This window comes from Acartia tonsa, chromosome 2 (genome assembly GCF_053477335.1).
Source record: "Acartia tonsa isolate MP-2025a chromosome 2, ASM5347733v1, whole genome shotgun sequence".
NCBI lineage: Eukaryota > Metazoa > Arthropoda > Copepoda > Calanoida > Acartiidae > Acartia > Acartia tonsa.
Window position 1 is genome coordinate 47,705,173 of NC_137261.1, and position 23,335 is coordinate 47,728,507.

The 23,335-nt window shown below is 34.1% G+C and overlaps 3 protein-coding genes across 6 annotated transcripts; 2 read left to right on the forward strand and 1 right to left on the reverse strand.

Annotated features, from left to right (window-relative positions):
- Positions 1-3,585: 3,585 nt before the first annotated feature.
- Positions 3,586-23,327, reverse strand: NHP2 (NHP2 ribonucleoprotein). The gene is made up of 6 exons (XM_080151128.1): positions 23,177-23,327; positions 22,462-22,602; positions 5,893-5,962; positions 5,466-5,536; positions 4,941-5,012; positions 3,586-3,926 (listed from the first exon to the last, which is right to left on the reverse strand). The coding sequence occupies exons 1-6, from the start codon at positions 23,222-23,224 to the stop codon at positions 3,873-3,875; spliced, it is 456 nt and encodes a 151-aa protein (XP_080007254.1). The 5' UTR covers positions 23,225-23,327; the 3' UTR covers positions 3,586-3,872.
- Positions 7,652-9,793, forward strand: LOC145312028 (uncharacterized). Its single transcript, XM_080151127.1, has 6 exons — positions 7,652-7,781; positions 8,188-8,228; positions 8,347-8,408; positions 8,807-8,870; positions 9,105-9,202; positions 9,456-9,793. Exons 1-6 carry the CDS (start codon positions 7,729-7,731, stop codon positions 9,624-9,626), a joined length of 489 nt encoding a protein of 162 aa, XP_080007253.1. The 5' UTR covers positions 7,652-7,728; the 3' UTR covers positions 9,627-9,793.
- On the forward strand, positions 9,775-22,039 carry LOC145312027 (rho GTPase-activating protein 17-like). 4 transcript variants are annotated; one of them, XM_080151123.1, is made up of 20 exons: positions 9,775-9,793; positions 9,904-9,972; positions 10,269-10,361; positions 10,761-10,837; positions 10,902-10,953; positions 11,053-11,178; positions 11,902-11,946; positions 12,333-12,392; positions 12,621-12,701; positions 12,844-12,895; positions 13,198-13,326; positions 13,704-13,784; positions 14,676-14,776; positions 18,028-18,067; positions 18,704-18,771; positions 18,970-19,039; positions 19,928-20,016; positions 21,179-21,237; positions 21,635-21,697; positions 21,877-22,039. In XM_080151123.1, the coding sequence occupies exons 1-20, from the start codon at positions 9,782-9,784 to the stop codon at positions 21,923-21,925; spliced, it is 1,416 nt and encodes a 471-aa protein (XP_080007249.1). In that variant the 5' UTR covers positions 9,775-9,781; the 3' UTR covers positions 21,926-22,039. The 4 variants fall into 4 exon arrangements, with proteins under 4 accessions (XP_080007249.1, XP_080007251.1, XP_080007250.1 ...); XM_080151125.1 differs by having other exon boundaries at positions 21,635-21,693; XM_080151124.1 differs by having other exon boundaries at positions 21,179-21,228.
- Positions 23,328-23,335: the final 8 nt, after the last annotated feature.

Sequence of the window (23,335 nt, forward strand, 5' to 3'; positions counted from 1 at the left end):
TCTCCCTCTATTTACAAAAATTCCTTTTTGGGTTGGCCCACATCAACTAATAATAAAGAAGCTTCGCTCCCTAACTTATAAATAAAACATTAATTAAAATCATATTTAAAACCAAATCATTTGGGTTTCTCAAAATTTTAATGACATATTTATTGTTTTCAGGGTTATAGGGATGGGGGAGCCCTTTGCAAGTCTGCTAATCTTGCGTAATTGATATATTATTACTTGGATGTTGCACCAGATTTTCTTGTACTTTGATAAAGTTATACTCGCAGCTGACTAAAGTAACGATACCTCCACATCCACTCCCAACCTACTACGAACTGACCAATAAATGAGGTCTATATTAGCAAGCTAAATTGACGACAAATTTTCCCCTTTAATATATCTTAGTATTTCCTATATCCATTTCTAGAGAGAATCCCCCTAGTTAAAGACTGGTAGTTATTGTCTTTAAAATCTTGTCAAAAACACAAAAGATGTCAAAAATTGTACTATTTTTTTCTCAGACTCTAAATCCCTAATGAAAATATTTTAACCAGAGTACAATTTTCATTTATTTTTTTTTTCTTTATCCCTGCATATTCAAATATATTTAACTTCCTAATTATCATTTGAATATTTATGTTATAAATTTTGTAACTGCTAATCTATGTGTTTGATAAAACAAGGGGAAAATTATATTTTGAACATTAAAAATCTTTAAATTTAAACTAAAAGAAATATTTTTTATGTAACTGAGTTTTGCACTAGCACCAGCACCATTTCTAGTAGTTCAGGTTAAAAAGTCTAAAGTAGCAGTTTACCGGTGTTGCTTAGGTCAAGTCGCATCCGGTAAAATTAAATTTATTAGCAGCAGCTCTTTGTCGATGTCAGGATCAGCCGTTGTGCCTTAGTTAAAGCCGTTCTCAGCCTTCGCTGAAACTATCTATCAAACAGCAGAAATGCACAAATTTTAGCCATCTTGCCCTGATATAAAGTTTGTTTGGTAAGAATGTCGAAAAATTATATCGAAATAAAAATTCTATATATTTAAAATCACTCTTTTTAAGTGAAGTAATTTAAAAGTAAGGTGATAAGTTTAAGTAAATTATATATTATTTTGGTATGAAGTGTTAAAGTATCAAAATAAATGATATACAAATTATTTTAAAACAAAGCAGAAAGTAAGGACGAAAATGTTATTAATCGTCAGATCAAAAACATAAGATTTCAAGAAATTTAGACAATTGTACATACATTTTGACCAAAATAGCTCTATTAATGAATGCTCCGTCCATCTGTTCACGAGAACTTAGTGAACAAACAGACTGACAAAAATCCAAAATTCAACTTAATCTTTATAAAGCTGATTATGTGAGAGGGAAACTAGGGTCTATAGAACACATTTAGCATGTTTAAAATTAAAATTGGTGTATTTATATATAAATATATGTTATGTATATTTAGCAGGCAAACCTTATTAGAGCTGTTTTAGTTAACTGCCAATTGTGTAAGGAAACTCGATTTTTAAATTGTTGACAAGATTCATAAAAAGGGAAGCTTTATGCATTTAAACAATCTAATATTAGAAGGAAACAAATAAACTGACAATTTATTGAAATTTTTGTTATTTATTAGCCCTTGAATATATTTTTTGACATCTATCATTAGTGGAAGCTGAGAAAATCACATATTACCCACAACCATTTGTAAAAGTTTATCAAACCTAGGACATACTGCTTCTAGATATTGTGCTAAGATTTTTCTTTTGAAAAATGCGCCAAAAATCGACTCACACAAAATGGCCGTAAAATTAGAGCAGGGACTCCGAGTAATTTTAGGTTAGGTACAAATGAAGGAGGGGGGATGAGTGACCCTATGATCAAGCAAAAATAATTGAAATTATGAATAAGATTTGTATGTACAAAGTTGTATGGCATTCAGAAAATAAGATAAAAATAAGGTGAGCAAGGAATAAGAAACCCAATATAAAGCTTCCCTGTAAAGATACATTTGTTTTATCGTTTTGAAAGCTCTACTTAGGACATACACACCGACATCCTACAACTTTTTAAAATTAGAAATCAGTGAGAAACATTACTTGTACATGGTCAATTTGAAAAAAGCTATATTTAAAATAATTTTTCATCTAAAATTCGCCAATTTTAGCAGTTTTCTATGCACACCATTATAGGCAGGGTAGGTATTAAAACACATTAACCTTTTCCTTAAGCAAACACAGAATTAAATTTGTTTTAACGACCCGAAAATTACGGGTGAGGGGACGAGACCATATATTCTAATATTGATGGAAAAAGGAGGGGCTTGGGGCTCTTTTCTTGGAAGGGGGGGGGGGGGGTATATTTTTATCTAGAAAGGGAGAGATGGATGAGTTAAAGCAGAAATGTAGGATATAAATGATAGCTAAGAAACTTATTTCCAATAGTAGTTGATGATCTATGCTACAAATCGATATATTAATGCTTGGATGTTGCACCAGATTTTAATGTACTCTAATAGTGATTTTCGCAGCTGGCTAAAATAACGATGCCACATCCCTTCCTACTGGATGAACGAGCTGGCCAATAGATGATGTCCATATTAGCGACATATCTATCCACGCATATTCTATATTCATTATGCTACATGTGTTTTACATTATCTCTTAAATGGCTGTGCTCAAAGGAATTCAATTTTTAGCAAGTCTATTAAGGTATAAAGAAAAGAACTTTTCTTATCTTTAATATAATAATTCTAGAATAAAGGGTGGGAAAGAGTTCTGTGCTCGCTAGGCACTTGAGGGAAAGCACCCACATTTTTGACTAATATTTTGCTTTAAAAATCAAAATAGTTTACAAACAATTTTACTTTCCTTTTACTTGTGAAGAAATGCAAATAGACTAATGTTAATTTTCTTACAACTAGGTATTTAGTTATATGGGTTAAATTCAACTATTTACTATTACATTATTTACTTTACACTAAGACAATGTTAAATAAATAAAAAAATCTTGCTCTTTCTATGGGATAGCGTTTAAGCATAAAATCTTCATAACATTCCCTAAAAGTTATATAATTATATTATAACTATTTGCGAGATCTTAAGAGACAGAAACAAACAAATATTAATTCGCTTTCTGGAACTAATGGGTCAACCCTAAATGAAAAAAAGGGGTAAAACTTGTAATAAATAGAAATTTTGGTTGCTTTGGATTGAGATCATGTGAATCTTAAGTAACAGGATGTCTGCCCACCAAGTTATGCATGAATGAAGCACACAGACATCCCCATCTTTATTATAAAGGCAACTAGGGGCTTCGACCCCCATCATCTAGAAGCTCTATATTCGTAGGGTTTATAAAAAGGCAGAAAAATAGCCAAAAACCATAGGTACCATACCCAAACTTTAAAAATCCTAAAACCATCCCGTGACCTATGAGAAGCTTCACTGTAAAGGGGAACCATATCGGCTCAGCGGTTATCGAGAACCTTGCTATAGACAAAAACAGCTTACTATTATAATGATACGATACCACAGGTAAGAACATACATTATGTTATTTGTAAAGTAGCTAATAGTACACATTACACAACAATTAAAAAATTTTTAGAAAAAAAATTTATTCACTTCTAAAAAATGCAAAAATATACATTATGAATAACAATAGGTATACATTATTTCAGAATTTCAAATCTATCTGTACAAATACCAAGCTAATATTCTTAAGAAAAAAAAATATTTTATTACATAAAGATTGAAATTCTTTCATGAACAATAATATAGAGATCCTCTTTATATATATATCAACCCTTAATAGGACGACTTTAACAGTGCTGAATCTCATTACATGGTGACTATATATAGTATGATGGATGGTGATTTTGATGAGATTAGATTTCGATATCTAGAGCAGCGATCTCCTTAGCAACTTCATCGTACAAATCCTGAAAAAAATATTTTATAATTTTTAATATTTAATTTCAATGATGTTGGCAACTTTTAAAGTGAAGCTTTTCGGCAATGAGGGTCGGTGTGTATTATGTAAGAATGTCAAAACTTTAGTACGATCGAGTTAATTTAGTCATTGTTTTATATTAAAGTTGGTATAGTAAATAGGGGGGGGGGGGGGGTTTAATGCAACCATCTCGTAATCAATGTATAAATGGCACTTAGAATTCGAATTTTGATCTAAAATTCTGCATGAGTAATCCTTGGTAGGTCTATTTTCCCTAAATCGAACAAAAAGTTGGAAAAATAAAGGCTAACAGCTGGCGGCTCAGCAGTTTAACCATTTTTTGGGCTATTTTCAAAGCAAATCATCACGAAACCTATCTCCACATGATACTATTTTCTGCTCCAAAATGTTTTCAAACGGTTCTAGCCGGTAGTTGCTGGTACTAGAAATCTGAAAATGTTGTTTTTGTATCATTTCACATGATTTAAAGCAAAAATATGTTTCAAAAAGTTGATTCCTACGTAATTTATGACAGATTTGCCCTAAAAATAGCCGTTAGCCGTTACTTTTTCAACTTTTTGTTCGATTTAGGGAAAATAGACCTACCAAGGATTACTCATGCAGAATTTTAGATCAAAATTTGAATTCTAAGTGCCATTTATACATTGATTACGAGATGGTTGCATTAACCCCCCCCCCCACCTTATTGGAAAATTGTTCATATTGCGTTTTCCGATAATTTGTTGTAAAGCTACACTTGAAGCACAACAAAAATGTCTGTGCGTCCATTTCAACTTGCAACTTTCAAATCTAAGTTTCTTGTTTTTTTCTTCTAATTTTGTAACCAAAATCTTTAAAATGAATGTGAGAAATGTCGTCTTGAAAACGAGACGAAAATTACAAAAATCCAGGGAGATAGGGACATTAGGCTGTATTTATAATATACAATATACAATCAGTGCACACTTGTCAAAACAACAACCATGTGTCCTTGTATACTTACCGAATAATCGTCGTGCTTTCTGACCAACATCATGAGAACTCCACGCTTCACTCCCATAGCAGCTCCGAGATCCTAAAACACAGGCTTTATTGGAAAAACTGTAATTTTGCTTTAGATGAAACATAAAACCAATCCCATTATATTTTTCTCAAAGGTTACTTTTATTTCTCGCAGTCCTGTTTTATTTTTGACAAGTGTAGTTATCGTAATAATATACAAGAGTGTTCACCATGACAGTCCTGGAAAAATTTTAAGGTGTGCGCGGGCTGAATAGGTAATGGTTGGTCTAAAAATTCACCTTCCTAAAGGATTTTTAATTAGTTAAGATTTCCAAGTCATGTAAATTTTGAAAAATACCTGGTAAAAATTCTCTGTAAAATGGAAATAAAATTAAAAGTTCTTAAAATATTTTCCATTCATCCCCCCCTCCTTAGTGTAAAAACCTAGGGGGATAAAAAAATTTGCAGCAGGGGGAAAAATGAATCTTGTGCAGAATATTCACCCCTGTAAAAATATAAGACTTACTGTTCTGGAAGGAGTGTACACGTATGGCATCTGCTTGTTCTCGCAAACTCCGGGCATGTGGACCATAACATCTAAATAATCAGTAGGTATTAAATCATGATTTGAAAACATTATATATCATAGTGCTCTTCCAAAGTGTGGGATGACATTTTTAATACTTCTGCCTTATCCTTGCGGTGCACAAATCGTACCTGGCTACACCCTGTACCCAATAAAACCTAACCTAGCCCGACCTAACACAAACACAGAAAAAAACAATACCCCCTCAATTTTTAATTCAAAATATGGGGAGGTTTTTTTTGTATACGACTAGTCACTTTGAGGAAACCACTCTTTTCATCTTAAAAATCGTTCATAACTTGAGAAATGTAAACTGTTAAGCTTGTTAGTATATTATTACAACTTTAATGCTGTTTTTTTTACTTACCTACAGGTGTGACGTCACCAGCAAAGACGACAATTCCAGTCTCTCCCTTCCTGATGCGTCTCTGTACATCCTAAAAATTGGGTAAACGTCACAAAATGAACTACAAATCGGGAAGGAGTTGTATAACTCATTTTTACGACTACGCTTGCAAATGACATACAAAAAAATGTTTGGCCTCTTAATCCTAAGCTTACAGGGCTAAAAAAAAATATTTACTATTGGTCTCCTATTAGTGGTAACAGTAATTTAAAGCAGGGTTGGTAAAAACCCGGGTTTTTTTTTAAATAACCCAACCCAGTGGGTTTTATTAATAAAATCCGTTTTTTTGTTTTTTTTTGTTTTCTAAAGATTATTACCTAGGGATTTTAAGATAAAAGGTTAAATCCTTATTATAAAGTAAAAGGATGTCTGTAATGATCTCGCTAACCGCTGAATCGGTATAGTCCTCCTGTACAGGGTAGCTTTACATAGGTCCAGGAGGGTACCACCACCTTCCTAAGAGAAATCTCCCCCCCCCCCCAAAAAAAAATATTCCTCACCTCTCAAAAAAATATTTTTCTTTTTAATCTTAATTGGGTTACCGAATTCAACTCCTCCCTCCTCAAGTGCCCCTAGAAGCCCTATGGGCGTAATCGCTCGTATTTTTTTTTGGCGGGGTATTTTTTCTATGGGCAATTTATTTTTAGAGGGTGGTGGTACCATCCCCCTAGAGTAGTTAAAAATCTTCAACGGACCCGTGAGAAGCTAATTGTAATTGAGAACCATATCGGTTCAGTGGTTAGGGAGTTAATTTGGTACATATAGACAGACATTCCGTTACTTATAAAAAATAAGCAGTTAAAATGCAGTTATACAATAGTTAAAATAAAATGTTTTTATAATTTCTAGGTATTAGTTGTTTGAAAATAGTACTCCTTAGGAGTCAAAATAGAATTAACATTATCGACAAAGGTTACATTTTTTTTAAAAACCGGGTTTTTGTTGGTTTTTTTTGAGTTAAAAAACCCAATAAAACCCAACTTGGTTTTTTTTTATGCCAACCCTGATTTAAAGTGAAGTCTTAATTGGCCTTTTGTTTACCCACTTAATGAGATTATATGCCTAAGATCTGGCTAATCTCTGAATTATAGAGAAGATTCTAAGTAGTCGCAGGGATAGTAACCCGCAAGACTTACAATTTTTTTGATAGATGTATTTTACCCCCCCCCCCCCCTCCAAATAAAAATCACCACTAAACTACCAATTTTTGAGGGGTACATTATACTACTGAGTTGATGATCAACTTGAAGCTAAGTCTATATGTATCTTATTTAGACAGAAAAAAATAATATTATGAGGTACCAAACAATACTCGTCAAAGTACAATATGTAATACTAGCGGCTACGCCCCTAGAGGCCTCTAGTGGCACTTTAAATGTTTTTGTTTGTTAAAGTCTCTACGATAATTCTTTACGTACGATACCTCTTTATGTTATGTTGAAGTCTCCTATATATTAAAAAAATTTCTACTTTTTTGTCATTTCTCTTGGGAGGGTGGTGGTACCCCCAAAATAGTTATAAACCTTCCCGGGACCCATGAGAATCTACACTGTTAAGGAGAACCCGATCGGTTCAGCGCTTAGCGAGATCCTTCGGTACAGACACACAGACAAACAAACTTTCTGTTACTTTAGTATAAGGATTATAAATATTTGAAAGGAAGCTGTCTTATCAAAAACAAAATCAATTTTCCAAATATTATCAAATCAAATATTTAAAATGATATTTTAGTTTCATGCCAACAGTCTTAACAATATTGAAATATTTTTCTTCTTCAGATACTTGATATGATTAGAAATGAGAAGAGCAAAAAGTAAAAGCAAAATAACCCTGAATATTACTCCAGAAAGGTAACTTAACAATCCTATTATAAAAATGAGTTTTTTTGTCCGTAGCTTATGATTTTGATATTTCTGAACCGATTGAGTTCACCATTAATGGGAAGCTTAGCATTAGTTTCTGCTATTTTTCTGCACTTTCCTATCCCGTCTAATTCAGAGCCCCTTTATTCTAGGAGCGCAACTGCTAGTGAAGCATTAGTTACTTTTATATAACCGAATAACAATAATATTTTATCTTTCTTTGGGAAAAGTGTCAAATGTAAACAAAAGGCCGTTTAAGCCGCCAGATATTATTGCAGCGTACAGATCAGAACCTGTTGCTATCTGTAGATTTTTTATGGGCCTAGAAAAAAACAAACAATTTCTATTTTATTATTCTGCCAATTCTAACAGGATTTAGCCATTTAATTTTTAGCTTGAACATGGTGAATTTCCCCAATAATCCAGAATATGAAGGTAATTTTCAAACACAAATATATTCATGTGAATTTCATTTTATTAGAAAACATGAAAATCTGGTATTACAGCCAAGTAATAAATAATATATCCATGTAGATATAAACTATCATTTCAGAAGCTTGGACTAAAGTAGCAAGAATGAGAAGAAATTGCAAAGCTGCTGTTAAACTTATCAAGGTTAGGAAATATAAAAAAAGTAAAAGGTAAAAAAAATTAGCCACAGCAAAGATGTCATTATTTGCTTCCATTCCTTTTTTACATTTTCTTGCGGCTTTGCCCCTTGTGGCTCCTTACGGCACTTGAGGTGAAGGGAAGTTAAATAGTTATTTTAGTTAGGTATAAAAGTATTTTTTTTTTTTTTTGGAGGGGAGGATGATATCTCTTAAGAGGTTGATGGCACCCTCTCCTTAAATAGTTGTACACCTTCTCGGGACTTATGTGAAGCTACATTATAAATGATACCCATATCAGTTCAGCGATTAGTGGGATCCTTCGGTACAGACAAGAAAAACAGACTGAAATCCTATTACTTTTATAGAAAGATTAGCTTATACGACTAAAATGCTTTGTACTAGGAAGGTTATTGTCCAAAGCCAGGTGGAATTTCAGACAAGCTTCAGTCTTTATTCACTGAAAAAGGTAATTTAAGTAATCCTATATTTAGAAAAAGGAAGGCTTTTGATTGTCTGTTAAGATCTTATAAACAAGCAGACTGATTTCAAGTTTTAGAAAAACTTTATATAGGTCCCGGGATGGTTTTCTGCTACTTTTTGACCTCCTTCTTCCCCCCATCGAATTCAGAGCCCATAGATGCTATGAGAACCGGCGCTAGTATGTAATAAGGCTTATTTAATCTTTAAAAATTAATTTCAGATAGTCCAGTAGAATTTATGCGCGAGGATGGGGAAAATGCTGTGGGCGGGATGCTAAATATTATTCATGATCTTAAACATGATATTGAAAAGTCTAAGGTAAACAATGTAGAACAAGAAAGCAGATAAAAATGTAAATTTTTCTTGGAGGAATCCTAAGTATTATATTTGGCTATTTAGGGAAAATAGACCTACAAAGGATTACTCATACAAAATTTTAGATGGAAATTCGAATTCTAAGTGCCATTTACTCATTGATTATGAGATGGTTGCATTAACCCCCCCCCCCTTTAATGCGCTAAAAATCTTCCAAATTATTTAAGAAAATCTACTTGCAGTTTTTTTATTACAGAAAAATAGAGATGAAAAGATTGTACAACTAGTGGAAAATGGAATAATAAAGAAAGTCATCATATTACTTATTAGCACTTTTGTCTTTCATATTATAGGTCTAGGGACTTTCACTTTAAGTACCCTAGTGAACACTGATATATATCCAACCCAACCAAATCCCTTACTTTGAAATAAATTGAAAATAAGGAGGTTTGTTTTCCATTTGCTTGTTTGTTACTTCGGGTCAGTGTAGGTTGTATTGGGTACTGGGCAGCCCCGCAGGGCTAGGGCTCAAATCAGCGATTAAGAATAGGAAAAAAATATGATGACTTATCAAATAGGAAAATGGAGACAAATGTAAGTAATAATATAAATTTGATAACAAGCTGTACATACAAGAAATATTTCTTTTACAAATTGCCTTCATTCTTTTTTAAAATCCTACCATAATCCCAAAAAATTCTTAGGAATTTTCCCTTATTGATACAGAGAAAAACACTTACAAGAAACAATCAAGAGAGATATCAAACTTAGAGGTATTCTATCATTTACTAATAGGTTGTTTTTAAGTCCAGTAAGACCTCATGAACGGCTGAATAATCGTTCTACAATTTATATTCAGACATGTGTTTAGATTGTTATCAAAAGGGGAGGTTGAGGGGCACCGACCCCATATGAAGTAGGATGGAAAAAAGAAAAAAATAACACCTCAAAAAAATTATTAACTTTCAAGAGGCTAGGGGCAAAACCACTAATAAGATATATGAAATACCAAATAAATGTTCAGTGCTGAAAATATCTTGGAAAAACAATGATTAATCCAATATTACAGAATAGATTATCAAATGAAAATAGAAGATGTGAAAGAACTAAATATGATCCAGAATTTTATGAAAAACATAAAATAAGAGTAGACGAACTGCAGGTTAATTAAAGGGAATAGTAGCTTACACAATAATCCGTAAAATTGTGTGCAACCTTCCTGTCAAATGCGCTCATTAAGTATAGCTGTTCTTAATGTTGACCAAACTCATAGTATAATTGAAGGCATATTTAAAAGATATATAAAAGATAAGCGCATTTGACTGGAAGCTTGCTCACAATTTTACGGATTATTGAGCAAGCTTCTATACCCTTTATATGTTTTTTTAAATAAAATAATTATAATATATGGAGTTCCATGTAGTTCTATTAAAAAAAAAAATATGAAAAAAAAACAATCTTGGTATTATACAAACCTAACACGGTTAATAAAAGAATAACTTTGGAGGTCATTTTGTTTAATGACCAAACATGTAAAACTCTCACTATTTATTGCTTGCAGGCTGAATTAGATCAATGTGCAACAGCCCTAGCAATAACTGAAGATAAACTTGGTTTCAACATGTACAATGTAATAAGGTAGATAGAAAAGCTCTTTTAGAACATGAACATGTCAATCATTTAAGCTTATACATATTTTTAGTTCAGAAAAAGACTTGGCAGAAAATCTTGTTCAGTATGTAAATGTCATCGAGGTAATTATTTAAGAAACACTAGATTAGCCCATGTGAATTAAAAAAAAAAACTTAACAATCTATGACAATTTATATGACAAGTTTTTGTTTTTCCTACAGAATTGGTCAGCTGAAGTGCAAGCTATATTACAGGAGTCTCATCATAAAGTATTTACATTAATGGAAAATATAAAAGTGAGACCAGTCTTTGGTGAAGACCTGAGAGTACATCTAGAAAGAGATCAAGTAAGCTAATGTTATTAATATATTTTTATAGCAATATTTCACAATAGCAATGAATTATAAACAGGAATGAGAGTTAAAGCTCATTCATAAGTGAAATCTTCACTATCAAGGATGACAACATCCATAAAAGCGAAGCTCTGAAACGATATGATAGACGAACATTAACTTTTGTTGAGTGTCAGAACTGAATATACAAAATATGAACATATAAGGTTTGACAAAATTATACGTAAATTTGTTGCAAAACTTCTTAAATACAGAATTCTGTTTAAGGACATAATGACATTTTTAATACTTGATTATAGAGATGCTTCGCTCATAATATTGTACCTTATTGTAATAGGAATCAGAAATCAAAAAATCACATTAATCGGATGATTTTATCACATGAAAATTTTTTATTAATAAAGTTAAAAAATCAATATGTTTAAACTGGACGTACGGGCATTCTGGTAACGATTATAGAGTTTCTACGCTTTCTAAATCGTACCTAACTACTACAGGAATCACCATGCAAAGTTTGAAATCGATAGGACAATTCTAACATGCCTAAAATAACGAATAAAAGCTAACTATCTCGGACGGACGGACAGACCCAAATTATAGAAAAGTCATATGTTTTAATTAACAGCTGTCACATGTTACACATTGAGTTGAGAGGTAAATTAAATAATACAAAAAAATGGCGCATATAATCCATTATTTAACAATGTTTTATTACAGACTAGAATTGCCAAGCCAATAGTGTGTGGAGTAGCTGTTTTAGAGGTAATCAGCGATTTGTGAATTTTGTAACTAGAACAATTTTGTTCAATAGTGGCGAGAACAGCATCAGCAATAGGTCAAATAACAGTAACAAAATCTTTAGTAAGAATTAGCAAATAAAATCTCTGAGAATATATTACTTTCTATCAATCCTATCATTGAAATACTAATAACTTAGAATTGGAACAATTTGAAAACATTATGGATAGAAAGTTTACATATTTTAGTACAGAAGAATAGTTTATCATTTTAGTCACCAATATAGATAAATTTTCATAATAATTTTTTTCAGAGTGACATTATACACTACAAACAATTCTTTGTTCGTTTTATGGAATTGGATCATATTTGACTTATCATAAAAAAATTTGTCAGAGTTGTTATTTAAGGAAAATCTTGAAGAACAAGGCATATTTAGAGTTGGTCCTAGTGCACTCACTTTGAAAAAGGTGATCTTGATAATAGTTTATTATTTTCACATTAACTAATAAAAATGGAGGGATCTAAAGAGAAAGAACAATAGACGAAAAATTAATGTAGTACACCGCCATTGTTTGAAAAAAGTAGATTTTTTTTATGAAATCAAAAGTTCATACATGATTTGGAAATAAACCAAATATGTGATTTTTGAGGCTTACAAATAATGTCCCTCATTTTGATTGACGATTTACTTGCAGGTAAAGGCTCAGCTTGATTCAGGACTACCACAAGAAAAGATAAAACTAAAGGATCCTCATGTAGCCAGTGCAATCATAAAGGTAAATCAAAAATGTATTAAAACTGTGAATATTTGAAAAACCAAAACAGCAAAAAATTGGTTGATTTTAATTTTATTGTCATATTATAGTGAACATATAAATATCAGACAAGTTTTTCTCTAAAATTGACTTTCTGTTCTAGAGCTATTTAAGAGATCTTCCTGATCCATTACTTACAAAAGAGTTAGCTAAAGGTAAGATTCTGGTTAAAAGGTGATTTCTAGCTTATTTAGACTATGTACTAGGTTTCTTTTTTATACATTTTACAGAAGCCAATAATCCAATATAAAAGCTGGAGTTCACAGATGGAAGTTGCTAATCCATGTATCTCCGGTCAGCATGGTCCCTATTCAATATTTTCCCGTTATATATATATATATATAGTCACATTCTAATCTTCCTTTCCTTTATTTTTACTCCTTTCAATTATTTAGAAAATACATTCTTCAAATCGATTACTTTACATATCTTAAATTACCTACTTATATTTAATTAGAATGGTTAAACATAGAAAACATTCAAAATGAAGAGATTCAGCTGGATCATATCAAAGAAACCTTAGAAAAAATGCCAGTTCAACATAGAGACAATCTTAGCTTTCTCATGCAATTTCTTAGAAGATTAGGTAATCATTTCTATGAACACATAAAATCTTTTAATAAAATGGAGCAATATATAATCATGTACCTGCATAAGTTTTTTTTATCACTTAATAAACATGTAGCTTTTAAATCTTGATATTAGTGCCATTTCTTGACAATTTTAATTTTGACAAAGAAACTAGTTGCTTCACCCCTAACCTCTAAGGAAGGACAGATATGGTCAGAAAAATAGACTAAAACCAACAAAAGATATTTATTAAGCTTCCCTTAAAAGTACAATAAATTCAGACCAGCAGTTTCCGAGATATTTAGCTACAAACAAAAATACCTTAATACTTTATATATAAGGATACACCCACACCGCCCCCTACATCTTAAGGCTAAGTCTTAACAATTTTAGTTGAGAAGTGTTCTATCAATTTGATGACCTATGACAATATTGGGATTGTTATTGCTCCAAATCTGTTGAAATGCAAAGATGGTAAGAAACTCCATGTTTCAATTAATAAAGGGAAGGGGGGGGGGGGGGCGGGGGGTTAATGCAACCATCTCGTAATCAATGTGCAAATGGCACTTAGAATCCGAATTTCGTAATGAAACTTGGCATGAGTAATCCTTGATAGGTCTATTTTCCCAACATCTAAAAAAAGTTAGAATAGTAAAGGCTTAAGGCTGACGGCTCAGTCATATAGCCGTTTTTTTTGCTATTTTCAGGGCAAATCCATCACGAAACTTATCTCCACATAATACTCCTTGCCGTTCCAAAACATTTTTAAATGGTTGTAGCCGGTATTTGCTGGTACTAGAAATCTAAGAGATGGTTTTTGGTTTCATTTCACATGATTTAAGGCAAAAAAATGTTTCAAAAAGTTGATTACTACATAATTTAAGACAGATTTACCCTAAGAATAGCTAAAAAAAAACACAACTAAACGGCTGAGCTGTTAGCCATTACTTTTTCAACTTTTTGTTCGATTATGGGAAAATAGACTTACCAAGGATTACTCATGCCAAGTTTCGTAACGAAATTCGGATTCTAAGTGCCATTTGCACATTGATTACGAGATTGTTGCATTAACCCCCCCCCCCCCTTAAAACAACTTTTTTATGTAAAGTTCAATCATATTGGAAAGAAAGGATTTGGGCAAAGAGCAACTAATCCATTGAAAAGATTTGGGCAAAGAGCAACTAATCCATTGAAAAAAAAACGTGCAGAAATGATAAGCTTATATTAAGAAGATTATTTGAAATAAATAATATCAAAAACATAACTCAAAAGAAAAAAAAATCATTGAAAATTGGAGGGAGGTAGTTATCTCTATATACATCTATACTATAGATCTGTTGCTTAAATGCGGACACTCTAACTTAGGTGAAGGTGGGATGGTAATGAGATGTGTTGTTACCATGATAAAACACTCTCACCAGCTGTTTCCAGAAAAGTTTGATGAATACTTGCCAAAAGAGATAGAGGTTAATCAATATGTTATTACAAATATCTTTTATGGGTATTTAGATTAATTCTAAACACTCCAAATCATAACTATATGCTAGCTTCATATAAACAAGATTTAGGAAACTAATAAAAATAATATCCTATTGGTACCATTAAAGGGGGGGGGGGGGGTTTAATGCAACCATCTCGTAATCAGTGAGCAAATGGCACTTAGAATTCGAATTTCGAGCTAAAATTTTGCATGGGTAATCCTTGGTAGGTCTATTTTCCCTAAATCGAACAAAAAGTTGGAAAAGTAACGGCTGGCGGCTGCAGCTCAGCCGTTTAGCCGTTTTTGGCCTATTTTTAGGGCAAATTCATCATTATTTTCGTAGGAATCAACTTTTTAAAACATAGTTTTGGTTTAATTCATATTAAATCAATGATAGCAATAACCATTTTTTAAATTTCTAGTACCAGCTGCTAAACGGCTAGAACCGGCTGAAAACGGCTGGGAGCGGCCAAGAGTATGAAGAGTAGATAGGGCTTGTGACATGTCTAGGGGTAGGTTTTTATGGGTGCTGAGCTCAAAAATACCACTAAAAATAGTGACGGCCAATCCATATGGCAGCTGGGTAACAGCTGCGAGCGGCCAAGAGTAGAATGAGTAGATAGGGCTTGTGATGTGTCTAGGGGTAGGTTTTTATGGGTGCTGAGCTCAAAAATGCTACTAAAAATAGTGACGGCCAATCCATATGGCAGCTGGGTAACAGCTGCAGCTCAGCTGCGAGCGGTCAAGAGTAGAATGAGTAGATAGGGCTTGTGACATGTCTAGGGGTAGGTTTTTATGGGTGCTGAGCTCAAAAATACTACTAAAAATAGTGACGGCCAATCCATATGGCAGCTGGGTAACAGCTGCAGCTCAGCTGCGAGCGGCCAAGAGTAGAATGAGTAGATAGGGCTTGTGATGTGTCTAGGGGTAGGTTTTTATGGGTGCTGAGCTCAAAATGCTACCAAAAATAGTGGCGGCCCATCCATGTGGCAGCTGGGTAACGGCGGCAGCTCAGCTGGGAGAGGCCAAGAGTAGAATGAGTACATAGGGCATGTGACATGTCCAGGGTTAGGTTTTTATGGGTGCTGAGCTCAAAAATGCTACTAAAAATAGTGATGGCCAATACTTATAGCAGCTGGGTAACAGCTGCTGCTCAGCTGCGAGCGGTCAAGAGAATGAGTAGATGGGGCTTATGACGTGTCTAGGGGTAGGATTTTACGGGTGCTGAGCTCAAAAATGCTACCAAAAATAGTGGCAGTCCATCCATATGGCAGCTGGGTAACGGCCGCAGCTCAGCTGTGAGAGGCCAAGAGTAGAATGAGTAAATAGGGCTTATGACGTGTCTAGGGGTAGGTTTTAATGGGTGCTGAGCTCAAAATGGTACCATAAATAGTGGCGGCCAGCAGCTCAGATGGGAGTGGCCAAAAGTAAAATGAGTACATAGGGCTTGTGACGTGTCTTGGGGTAAGTTTTTATGGGTACTGAGCTCAAAAATGCTCCCAGAAATAGTGGCGACCCATCCATATGGCAGCTGGCTGCAGCTCAGCTGGGGGAGGCTAAGAGTAGAATGAGTAGATAGGGCTTGTGGGCTGTAGCTGTTACCCAGCTGCCATATGGATGAGCCGCCACTATTATTGGTAGTATTTTTGAGCTCAGCACTCATAAATACCTACCCCTGGACACATCACAAGCCCTATGTACTCATTCTACTTTCAGCCGCTCCCAGCTGAGCTGCCGCCATTACCCAGCTGCCACATGGATGGGTCACCACTATTTTTGGTAGCATTTTGAGCTCAGCACTCATAAAAACCAACCCTAAGACACATCACAAGCCCTATCTACTCATTCTACTCTTGGCCGCTCCTAGCTGAGCTGTAGCTGTTACTCAGCTGCCATATATGGATTGGTCGCCACTATTTTTAGTAGCATATTTGAGCTCAACACCCATAAAAACCTACCCTGAGACACGTCACAAGCTCCATCTACTCATTATACTCTTGGTGGCGCGCAGCTGAGCTGCAGCTGTTACCCAGCTGCAATGAGGATGGGTCGCCACTATTTTTGGTACCATTTTTGATCTCAGCACCCATGAAAACCTACCCCTAGACATATCACAAGCCTTATATACTCATTCTACTCTTGGCCACTCGCAGCTGAGCTGCAGCTGTTACTCAGCTGCCATATGGATGGGTCGCCACTATTTTTGGTAGCATTTTTGAGCTCAGCACCCATGAAAACCTACCCCTAGACATGTCACATGCCCTATGTACTCATTCTACTCTTGGCCTCTACCAGCTGAGCTTCGGCCGTTACCCAGCTGCCAAATGGATGGGCTGCCACTATTTTTGGTACCATTTTAGAGCTCAGCACCCATAAAAACCTACCTCTAGACACGTCACAAGCCCAATCTAATCATTATACTCTTAGCCGCTCGCAGCTGAGCAGCAGCTATTACTTAACTGCTATAGGGATTGGCCGAAACTATTTTTAGAAGCATTTTTGAGTTCAGCACCCATAAAAACCTAATCCTGGACACGTCACATGCCTCATGTACTCATTCTACTCTTGGCCTATCTCGTCTGAGCTGCGGCCGTTACCCAGCTGAGCTGCGTCCATTACCCAGCTGTCATGTGGATGGGCCTCCACTATTTTTGTTAGCATTTTTGAGCTCAGCACCTATAAAAACCTACCCCTAGACACGTCACAAGCCCTATCTACTCATTCTACTCTTGGCCGCTCGCAGCTGAGCTGCAGCTGCCATATGGATTGGCCGTCACTATTTTTAGTGGCATTTTTGAGCTCAGCACCCATAGAAACCTACCCCTAGACATGTCACAAGCCCTATCTACCCTTCATACTCTTGGCGGCTCCCAGCCGTTTTCATCCGGTTCTAGCCGTTTAGCAGCTGGTACTAAAAATATTAAAAAATGGTTATTGTTATCATTTAACATGAATTAAACCAGAAATATGTTTTAAAAAGTTGATTCCTACGTAATTAATGATGAATTTGCCCTAAAAATAGGCCAAAAACGGCTAAATGGCTGAGCTGCCAGCCGTTACTTTTCCAACTTTTTGTTCGATTTAGGGAAAATAGACCTATCAAGGATTACTTATGCAAAATTTCAGATCGAAATTCGAATTCTAAGTGCCATTTGCTCACTGATTACGAGATGGTTGCATTAAAAAACCCCCCCTTATATCCTGCCATGTATAAAATATATTTTATCATTGTAATAGGTAATAGGAGTAATAGAAGATGAAAAACAAGAACTAACAGGTTACAATTTGTTAACTTTTAAGGGGGGGGTTTTAATGCAACCATCTCGTAATCAGTGAGCAAATGACACTTAGAATTCGAATTTCGATCTGAACTTTTGCATGAGCATTCCTTGGTAGGTCTATTTTCCCTAAATCGAACAAAAAGTTGGAAAAGTAACGGCTAGCGGCTTAGCCGTTCAGCCGTTTTTTTGCCAATTTTCATGGTAAATCCATCATCAATTACGTAGGAATCAACTTTTTAAAACATATTTTTGGTTTAATTCATGTTAAATGATAGCAATAACCAATTTTAAAACTTCTAGTACCAACAGCTACCGTCTAGAACCGTTTGATAGCGTTTTGGAGTAGAAAAGAGTATTATGTTGAGAGAGGTTTCGTGACTAATTTGCAATATAGATATCAAACAAATGGCAAAACAGATGAGCCGCCAGCCGTTAGCCGTTACTTTTCCAACTTTTTGTTCGATTTAGGGAAAATAGATCTACCAAGGATTACTCATGCAAAATTATAGATGGAAATTCGAATTCTAAGTGCCATTTGCTCACTGATTACGAGATGGTTGCATTAAAACCCCCCCCCCCCCCTTAGAGAAAATTCAATTAAAAAATCATGCTTTTATGAAATGTATTTTTAGTAATGGAGAAACAAATTACTAGTGCTGCAATACCATCAATAGTAGTATCAATGAATGCATGCTTAAAGGTATAAATTTTTGTTAAAATCATATGAGGTAAGGCCAATCAACAACATAATCAAAATAATATTTGATGGGAAGCTAAAAAGTTGTTCTTACTATTAAGAGTTCTCCCCAAAAATAATAATTCAACTACAGGATATCATAAATTAAATCAAAAGGAAAATGAAACTGACTTTATCTCCTAATGGTTTGTTTACAAACAGGAAGAACCAGAATTAGAAGATTTACCAACCTGTCCTATTGATCCCCCACATGACATTCAAGTTCCAGCTAGTAAGATTTTTATTGATAATCAATTTAAATAAGTGTAAAGATAGACTTTTTGGGGAGAGGGCTTTCCTACTCATTTAGAGCTTACCATCATAGGACGGCGTTGCTAAAAAAGACCTACTCTACAAAAGACCTACCCCTACAAAAGGTCTACTCTACAAAAGACCTACCCCTGCATAAGACCTACTCTACAAAAGACCTACGAATATATATTGTTATATAAACATCAAATTTATTAATAAAGTAATACATAATCAATACATGGCCGCAGCGCTCTGCCCCCTGGCCTGCCTAGCCGCGGGCGCTCGGCCCCCTTGCCTATAACCTAACCTAACCTTACCTAAATATTAAGTTAATGTACGATAAACATTCATACATTATTACATATAAGTTAGGTTAGGTTATAGGCAAGGGGGCCGAGCGCCCGCGGCTAGGCAGGCCAGGGGGCCGAGCTCTGCGGCCATGACCTTCTAGCATTACGATTTTTAGTAGAGTAGGTTTTTTGTAGGCGTTGGTCTTTTGTAGAGTAGGTCTTTTGTAGAGTAGGTCTTTTGTAGGCGTTGGTCTTTTGTAGAACCGACGAGTAGGTCTTTTGTAGAGTAGGTCTTTTTTTGCAACGCCTATAGGACTAGTAGGTATATTCCCTTAAAAGCAAACAAACTCTTTTGTAGAGTAGGTATTTTTTTACAACGCCTATAGGACTAGTAGGTATATTCTCTTAAAAGCACACAAACTTATCGGTTCAGCAGTTAGCAACATGACAGACAAATTGACAAGACAAAAAAATGAACAGCGTGACGTCTTTCTATTTTCTATTTTAGATTTTTTAAGCATACCTCAAAAATTTTATGTTAATATAAGTTTTCCTATCCTTAAGAATACTATTTCTAGAAAAATATGACGATACCAGAATTCCATCAATTATCCAATTGAGAAGAGATATGAAAGGAGCTAGTGATAAGCGTAATATGAGATCAGAGGTAATAATTTAAAATAGCAAGTATATAGAGAAAGTAATAAAGAGTAGGGGATTCTCCCCCCGGCTTTTTTTAAAAATTCAAGTAGTGCAGCTGCAATTATTATGCCTTTTGGTGAAAAAACACTTGTGTAACAATTTTAACCATTTTGGGGAAGTATTATGCCCAGTAATTTCACTTTGAAATTCTGAGGCCCCCCTTTTTGGGAGTCAAACAATCATTGCATAAGAACTATGGCATGGTGCTCCCTGAATAGGCCTTGATGAGTAGTGGGAATGTTTTTCCAATAGGCAAGGAAAAATCACAGTGATAAAACTTCACAATTATAACTAGGAAGGAGGCTACACTTTATAACATCACAATAATAAAATCAGGATTTATTTGTGAATGAAATATCTCATTCCTAGCCATTTTTCAATAATATTGTTTTTTTTAGTTATTTTTGAGATTTTCTCAGGCTAGGAACGAGATATTTTCAAAATTTCAAATACTCCTCAAGGCCTATTCAGGAAGCAACATGAAGCCACAGTTCTGATGCATTGATTTTTTTTACCCCCATAAGGGGACCTCAAAATTTCAAAGTGCAATTACTAGCCATAATAATTGTCCAAAATGGAATTTTTTTACACAAGTGTTTTTCAACAAAAGGCATAATAATCGCAGCTGCACTACTTGAATTTCAAACAAGCCGGGGAAAAAATCCCCCAATAATAATGTGGATGTATTGAATAGATCAGCGTTTAAACCCAAAATGCCTTGTTGAACATAGCCCATCCATCTTATTTTTATGTTAAATGAGAAATGAGGAGGTGGGGTTAGTTTCGTTTGTTAAGTTTATTGATTTTGATAAGGTTATGATAGCTTATAATGGAAACTGGGTAGTCCCGCAGGGTTAGGGATTATCTTAGGGATTGGGAATTGAAAAAATATCCCTCCCTATAATGTATTTTTAAAAGAAAATAATTAGAGTTCAGTTCTCGACAGGCTCTTTTCAGGAAAGCACTAATAAGTCTTGTGTAATTTGTCCAATATTCCTAGTAACAATACATGAGTTATTACTAAAAAGTTTGTACTTCTCCGTAACTGTCCAATTAAGCATACTATAAATATATTTACAAGTAGGTACTAAAATAGGTTTATGTTCATCTACAATATCATTTCTTAGGCTGGAAAATCAACTTATAATATGACACAAAAGAGATCGAGTAGAATCAGGCAAGTAAGGTAAAGTAGGTAGCATATCAATGTTACAAAGAAGAACGATGTCTGTCAGTTTGTTTGTCCGGATGAAGCTTAAAATCTAAGTAACCGTAAGAAAGAACAAACTCTGGTTTAAAAGTATAAATCTAATGATCATAGAATGTTATTTAGCCATTTCCTTACGGGGTGGCACAATCCGACTGCACACTCTTATTTCACTTCATTATTAATGGTGCAGCGACTCTATAATTAGAATACCTTCCAACAAACCGTAATATTTCTAAGAATCCTTTTCACCTATCAAAAAAAAGTGATACTATAATATGGCATTACTAAAAACACATTACCTACTGAAAGTGGAACGTACCAACACAAATAGAGCCGTTATAAAATACAATATGAAGTTATCTTCTTCTAATAGAAATTCAAGCTTTCATGGAACAGCCAAGGAAGGGGAAGGTGGAGATATAACCCCTAAAGGCAGGTAAGGATTATTCCAGGGAAAAGTGCGTCATATTAAAAAAAAAAAGGAGATTAAAGTAATTTTCTCCTAGAACCACCAATGATATATTACATATTAATAGGTTGATACTTAAACTTATCGTATTTACAATGTAAATTAAGTTTAGAAAAAGCTTTCAACATTATTAACTTTAATCTTAGGCCCAGGAAGTTTACATACGCAAGAGTAAGCAGTCTAGATGATGCGTAGCTGTATTTTAATGATTAATGCTGATTTGATTTATTTTTAAAATGTTTAAATTCTGTTTATTACCTTAATTACCTACTAATTTTATTTAATAAAAAAATCCTTTACTAAAAAAAATATAGTTCTTAGATAACCTATTTATTTTATTCTCAATTCATATTTACTAATGAAAAGTTATACATCGTGGATTTGTGAAAAAAAAACGGTGGCTTTATAGATTTGGATCATGTTTAAAATATTAGGAAGAACAGACCAACAAAATCGCAAGTGTCTAGTGCAAATGTAAGGTCAACTTTATTAAAAAGTAATTTAATCTCGTCTAATGATTCAAAATTGTCCAATTTAGCGAGAAAAATGTAGGAAAAGTCTTGGAATGCATAACTTTACGGAAAAAATAACGCTCTTTATTTTTTAACAAGTGAGTGCGGATAAAGAAAGAATGTTTTTACTTCAACAGGTATTTACTTATTTATGAGCGCTATAGTAAAGACTTACGAACATACAATACTTATAACGAGGCTGTAATTTTAAAATAATACCTTGAGGCCACTTCTCAAATAGTTCTTCTGCTTTGAGCTCTTCTTAATGAGTTTATAAATCTTCTTTGAGAACTTCTTTGTTGCCATGGGCTTGGCAACAACAGACACAAATTTTAACTTGTCCTCATAGCTAACTTCGGCCTTAATTTTTTGTGAGATATAAATGCATGGCAAAAAATAGTTCACTTTTTAAATCAAAAATAATGACGATGAAGTTTTTTCATATCAATAACCAGTCCTCTCAACAGGGTTGGTAAAAATCCGAATTTTTTCAAAATAACCCAACCCAGTGGGTTTTATTAATAAAACCCGTTTTTTTTGGGGGTTTTATTGTTTTCCAAAGATTATTACCTAGGGATTTTAAATATATGGATAAATCCTTATAATAAAGTAACAAGATGTTTGTCTGTACCAAGCCTGCCTGTCAAGAAACATAAAATATTTTTCCATATTGCTTCGAAAAAGATTAGAATCCGGTGAACTAGAACAGGTTCTCAACCATACTGAACAATTATCTATAGCATATCATCGTATTATATCCAGTTTTCTACGAATATAAAAATATGCAATCTAAGATTAAAACTAGTTCTTTTAGTTCTTGTCTTCGTCATCTCGGGGCTGAGGAGACTAGTTTAAGTTATTATCTTAAAATTTTACATTTTTATGTCCGCGGAAAACTGTTTATAATACGATGCGATTAATAACTATTTATTACCTCTCCATTCTCAATCTGGCTGGTCTCCATGGTTGTATCGGCACCCATTTTTGTTAAAGAGGTTTGTGTGTGGTAAGGTAATCTGAAATTTTGGTAATTGTAAATATATCTCAACAATTTGGATAGGTAAGTGAAGAGCTGTTACAATTAGCAAATGAA

What these genes read in the sequence shown, in the direction of transcription:
- LOC145312028 (XM_080151127.1), top strand. Translation starts at nt 7,729, where the DNA reads ATGAGAAGAGCAAAAAGTAAAAGCAAAATAACCCTGAATATTACTCCA. An exon ending in CTGAATATTACTCCAGAAAG is followed by an intron (nt 7,782 to 8,187) that starts GTAACTTAACAA and finishes TTTAATTTTTAG; the next exon opens with CTTGAACATGGTGAATTTCC. An exon ending in CAATAATCCAGAATATGAAG is followed by an intron (nt 8,229 to 8,346) that starts GTAATTTTCAAA and finishes CTATCATTTCAG; the next exon opens with AAGCTTGGACTAAAGTAGCA.
- LOC145312027 (XM_080151123.1), top strand. An exon ending in TACATCTAGAAAGAGATCAA is followed by an intron (nt 11,179 to 11,901) that starts GTAAGCTAATGT and finishes GTTTTATTACAG; the next exon opens with ACTAGAATTGCCAAGCCAAT. An exon ending in TACAAAAGAGTTAGCTAAAG is followed by an intron (nt 12,896 to 13,197) that starts GTAAGATTCTGG and finishes ATATTTAATTAG; the next exon opens with AATGGTTAAACATAGAAAAC.
- NHP2 (XM_080151128.1), bottom strand. Translation starts at nt 23,224, where the DNA reads ATGGGTGCCGATACAACCATGGAGACCAGCCAGATTGAGAATGGAGAG. An exon ending in GCCAGATTGAGAATGGAGAG is followed by an intron (nt 22,603 to 23,176) that starts GTAATAAATAGT and finishes CAAAAAATTAAG; the next exon opens with GCCGAAGTTAGCTATGAGGA. An exon ending in TGTACACTCCTTCCAGAACA is followed by an intron (nt 5,013 to 5,465) that starts GTAAGTCTTATA and finishes CCTGTGTTTTAG; the next exon opens with GATCTCGGAGCTGCTATGGG.